The 5502-nt window shown below is 33.7% G+C and overlaps 1 protein-coding gene across 1 annotated transcript; it reads right to left on the bottom strand.

Moving 5' to 3' along the window:
- Positions 1-3304, bottom strand: LOC107635528 (receptor-like protein 12). Its single transcript, XM_016339015.2, has 2 exons — positions 2547-3304; positions 1-969 (listed from the first exon to the last, which is right to left on the bottom strand). The coding sequence occupies exons 1-2, from the start codon at positions 3222-3224 to the stop codon at positions 922-924; spliced, it is 726 nt and encodes a 241-aa protein (XP_016194501.1). The 5' UTR covers positions 3225-3304; the 3' UTR covers positions 1-921.

Genomic DNA, 5502 nt, shown 5'->3' with positions numbered 1-5502 from the left:
TAGCTTTAATAATCTAGAAGCACACCAATCTTATTTAACATTAAGATCTACTACATGGATGAGGAATGAGGATGGTGAAAATCAATCTTCAGACTTAAAAATATGACTACTTCCTCTTCATCATTTCCTTCAATATGACTACTTTCAAGATAACTGCAACATAGATCTTGTCAGCTACCTTGTCCACATATCCAAAGCAAACATACCTCCAGTTCTTTTTGAAATACAAGACCCCAATAATTCCCCAGAAACCGGTTGCAAAGCCAAGAGCTATGACTGAGTAAAACAACTCTGTCTAGCTTGTCATTTTCCCTATCTTCTTTTTTATAGCCTTCTATATCATGAACATGATGAGGACCATCACCAGGACAATGTTTTGGAAGTGGAGCTCCACAGAGATATTGGTTACCAGTGTAACTGAGTGGATCATTTAAGACTTGAAACTGATTTTCATCTGGAATTGGTCCTGAAAGGTTGTTGTATGATAAATTCAAGTGACTCAAAAAATATTTAAGTCAATCATACTCTTTGGAATAGTACCAGAAAGAAAGATGATTATGAGACAAGTCAATAGATTCCAACGACTTCATGTCTCCAATCATCTTAGGAATCTCCCCAAAGAAATCATTGAAGGACAAATTGAGTCCAATCAATCTTGAAAGAGAAGATATTTCGGCAGGAATTGATCCAGACAAAAAATTGTTTGACAAGTCCAAGTTGACTACATATTTCAAGTTTCTAATGTAATCAAGTTCACTGCCTTTGATGACTTGCTTCACAACCTCATTGCCCCACCCACTTGATTCTCCCAAAGATAATGAATTATATGCTGAAATCATTCCTGTAATATTGCCAACGCAATGAGGAATTGGACCTACTAAATTATTTTCAGCAAGGTCCAAGATTTGCAATGCAGCAACTTTACAGAAACTTGAAGGGATGCCACCATGTAAAAAGTTTCTCCTCATCCTGCCATTCCAAGAAGGTATGACACCTGTTAGTTGATTCTACCCAAGATCTAACAGTGTCAATTCTTTCATGTTTGTCAAGGATGAAGGAAGTTTTCCTTGAAACTTGTTATTATTCAAATGCAGCCACTCCAATGATGACAGATTCCAAATTGTGCTTGGAATTTCGCTTGATAACTTATTGTTAGAAACATCAAAACTGTACAAGGATTCAAGTTTGCCCAATGAAATCGGCAATGAACCATTTATAAGGTTATCATGAAGAAACAAGGAGTGTAATTTTGGCATTTTGTCTTGAAGACTTTCTGGAATGGATCCAATTATTTGATTATAAGAGAGATCCAAGCTCATGAGGCTCATGAGCTGGGGCCATGAATTTATTAAATCATTGAGTGTGCCTTGCAAGTAGTTATAAGAAAGATCAGGCCCTTGCAGACTCTTGAGTTGACCCAAGTTTTGAGAAATTTCACCACTAAAATAATTAGAAGAAAGATCAAGGTTTTGTAGATTCACAAGTTTTGCAAGACTTTGGGGTATTGATCCATTTAAAATGTTACTTCCAAGATTTAACACACTCAATTTTGTCAAATTTCCAATAGAAAAAAGGAATGGGACCGGAGAATGAATTTGACCTCAAATCAAGGTACTTTAAATTTTTAAATTGTCCCAACCAACTTGAAAAAAGACCAACAAATTCATTGTCACTCAAACTCATGTACTCTAAGGCATAGCTATTACAGCTAGATAGAGTTCCTTTGTTTTTGAAAGCAAACCCTTGACAATTGCTTTCGGACAAATCAAAGACTTCTAGATGACATAGATTGCTCAAAGTTGATGAAAGAAAATCGTCTTCCACTGAAGTGAAATTATTCTCAGAAAGAACTAGATAAACAAGACTCTTTAACTCGCCTAACCACAATAGAAGTGAGATCAAGGTGTTGTTGGAAAGACTAAGATGTGTGAGAGAAGTCAAATTTCGTAAAGCATAAGGAACTGAACCATAAAGCAGATTACTCGAAAGTTCTAAGCTAACAAGGTTTTCAAACCTCCCCAACCACAATGGCATTGTTGGACTCAGACTGTTTTCACTCAAGTCGAGGGACCTAATGGAAGTCTGTTCTGAAGAGTAGAAGGAAGTTCACCAGAAAGACCACAGTCTTGAAGGGATAGTACTTGAAGGTTATCAAAATGAGCAAACCATAGAGGCAACCAAGTTAAATTCTAATTATGAGAAAGCTGGAGGTCTTTAATGGAGGTCAGATTTCTCAAAGGATCAAGGACCGTAACATTGTTGAAAGACAAATCCAGGTTGACAAGATTTTGAAGTTGGGCTAACCATGGCGGCACAAAGCTTAGAAGGTTGCCTGAGATGCGAAGGACTTTGATGGAAGTGATGTTCCGAAAAGCATGTAGAACTGGTGAGTCTTGATTAAGACCATTCCATGCAAGGTTGAGGAGTTGGAGACGGGTGAGATTTGTGAGAGGAAAAATCGGATCAGAAACAAGTGATGAAGACACTTGTCCAAGGCCACATGCAGGTAGGTGTAAGTGTAAGAGAGAAGGAAGCGTGTTAAGTACCTTAAACAGATCCAGGGAAAGATCCACACCACCCAAGCCAAGGTATTGTAATGAGGAAAGTGGAGCGAGCCAAGTACTGTCAGTAGTGTTGGTGAGAGTGAGACCTGCGAGATAAAGAGTACGTAAGTTGGTGAGGTTTCCAATGCTGCTACTGGGAATAGTGGTCACTAATGGCGAAGAAGAATCGTCATAGACTCCTCCTTGCAGAGAAAGATAGCGTAGGCTTTGCATAGAAGCAAGGAATGTTGTTGGAGTCCGATTAATAAAAACAACTCCAGAAAGATCTAAGTAAATCAAATGTTGAAGTTGTGAGAGATACGGATTAACATCTTCCAAAGTAAATGTCACACTTGGGAAGCAATAATAATCATGGTCAGTTTTAAAAAATAAGAAACAGAGATCGTTGAGATCAAGCATGACAATATGTCCAATGACATTGTCGCAGGCTATGTCTTCCCAATCACAGCAATCACCATCGCCTTCCCACGATAGAAGGCGATTCTCTCCCGCCTTGAGTGGTAGCTCAAAGAAGGTCAAACGTCTTTTGAAATTGAGAAGAGCCTCTCTTTCTAGTTGAAGGCAGCCATACGAACCTCCAATTTGAGTGATGAGCAGCACTATCAAATTCAAAACCACAGTAAAAGCAATAGCGTTGTTGGAGTATTGCTTTCTTCTCATTTTCTCGACGGAAACTGAAACTGAAAACTGAAATAATGTTACAAAATATTTGAAAAGGCAAAAGATACGTATGTAGTGTGGTGTTGATATGGATGGATATACAACTCCTCCAGCATCCACATATTTATAGGGTCTCAAAAATGATGTGCTTATCTAGTAAACTAGAGAATAAAATATCTCTATTGTCTCATGCAATCTTTCCTACAAAAGACTTCATTAATTATTTCAAAATTTCCTAAAAAGAAATATATTTTCACTTTATTATTGTTAACTACAAAAATAAAATATCCAGTCGTAATGAGAATCTTACTCCATCCTTTATTTATAAAATAAATATTAAAAATAAATTCAGTTACACATATATTCTCGTTAATACGTGAATATATATTATCATTATTATCGGTGAATCTTACATTTTTTCTTATACTGAAGTAAAAAAAAAGAAGTAACATGTTTTCTTTTCTAATTTAAAAAAATTTTAAAGTTATTTCTAACAATTGATTTGACTCAATTTTATTTTTAAAATTAAAATAAATTTTAATTTTATTACATCTATTAAATTTTTTACAATTAATAAATAGTCACTTTATCTTTTCAGATTTATCTCTGTACGCATCATAATTATTTTATCTCTATCATTATCAACTAGTAGCAAAATTTTATACCAAATAAAGAATAACTGTCTAAATAATTTTGATATAGACTCCACTTAAAATAAGTTTGTCTAACTTCATTTAGAGTATTATTACAAAATTTGAAGTCATTTTTTAAAATCTTGTTGCAAATAATTAAAATAAACTTTTTATTAAATTTGACTCTTTAAAATTTTAAAAGTTGTATCCCACTTTTTTTCATAAATTATTAGAATTGTAAAACTATCAATTAGAGTTGATATTATTAAAGTTATATTTTTTCTTCTTAAAATATTAGTCTTCTTTTTTAAAAAAAGCTTTAATTTTTCATCATTATAGTAGTAGAAAATTGGAAATATATAAATCATAAAATATTTAAAAAAATTATAGTTAGAATGATAAATATTTATTACAATAATTGTTGAATATTTGAATGTCTTTGTTTAGAAAAAAATTCTAACAAAAAAATCATAAAGAATAAAATAATACTAAGTTAAGTAGTTAAGAAAAAATTTACAAAATTAAAAATTTAAAAAGTTTATGAAATTTTGGAAGAGTTTTGTGGTTTTATGCAAGGTTGTCCAATTCGCGAGTCTAAGTAAACTCGTTGAGCTGACCTAGACTCGACTCGCGAGTTAACTCGTAGACTCGTACGAGTTCACCTGTTATGAAGTTTTATATATATATATTTACTCAATTCTAACCTTTCAAAATTAATAATATCAATCTTAAAGCACATAATAAATTAAAATAATAGCATACATTATAACAAATACTTTAAAATACATATTCAAATCCTCTATAATTATTCTTATTCAAATACAACATAGAACACACAAAATAAAAAATTCTAAATCTGTAATACTAAATCTTTAATTGAACATTGAACAATATCAAATAATCAAATTAACTCTAATCAAAATAATTAATTACTAATCAACCACGAATGGATGAACCATCTGGCCATCTAACATAAATGATAAGCAATAGGCTAAAATTAAAAGCAATAAAATTAAAAAAAAAAAAAAAAAAACTAAATCAAGAAGCAAAGGCTCAAAGAAAGGGCAAAAGGCATACAAAAAATAGAGGATATAGAAAAAAAGAAGGGGCAAAGTCCCAGCAACAGTAGATCGAAGACAAGGGTGCAGCAGGCAGCAGTGGTGAGGGAGCAACAACAACACAAAACAACGGTGACAAATAGTCATGGATTTCACGACGTTGCAAACCAGAGCAGAGATATGACTGTAGGAGAAGCAGTCGAACTCGTAAACGGTGATAGCATGATGGAGTTGCGGATAGTGGAGATGTGAATAATACAAAGCAGAAGGCAACATAGGTAAAATTCACAAAGACAATGGCGCAAATTAGAGTAGGGGTAACAGACGCAGTCGAACAACAGTAGCTCGACGGGGAACGGCGACTGCGGCAGAACATGGAGAAAGTGAGACTTGAGAGAAACGACGCAGATGAGAGAGTTGTGAGTGAGTTTTCTTTCATTCTTTGGGAGTGTTATCGTATCCCTAATAAAAAAAAATGTTTTTTTTTTGTTTCAAAATGACGGTTTTTTGAGCAAAAATGAAGAAAAACACAAACTCACTAACTCGGTCTTAGACTCACGAGTTTGTCCGAATTTAATCGAGTCTAGC

Source organism: Arachis ipaensis, chromosome B04 (genome assembly GCF_000816755.2).
Source record: "Arachis ipaensis cultivar K30076 chromosome B04, Araip1.1, whole genome shotgun sequence".
NCBI lineage: Eukaryota > Viridiplantae > Streptophyta > Magnoliopsida > Fabales > Fabaceae > Arachis > Arachis ipaensis.
This window is presented reverse-complemented; position numbering and strand designations above follow the sequence as displayed.

Excerpts from the sequence above, each read along its gene's own strand:
- LOC107635528 (XM_016339015.2), bottom strand. The coding sequence starts at position 3,224 with ATGAGAAGAAAGCAATACTCCAACAACGCTATTGCTTTTACTGTGGTT. Across the intron at positions 970-2,546 it reads TTTCCCTGGATCTGTTTAAG|GATGAGGAGAAACTTTTTAC; the intron begins GTACTTAACACG and ends TTGGAATGGCAG.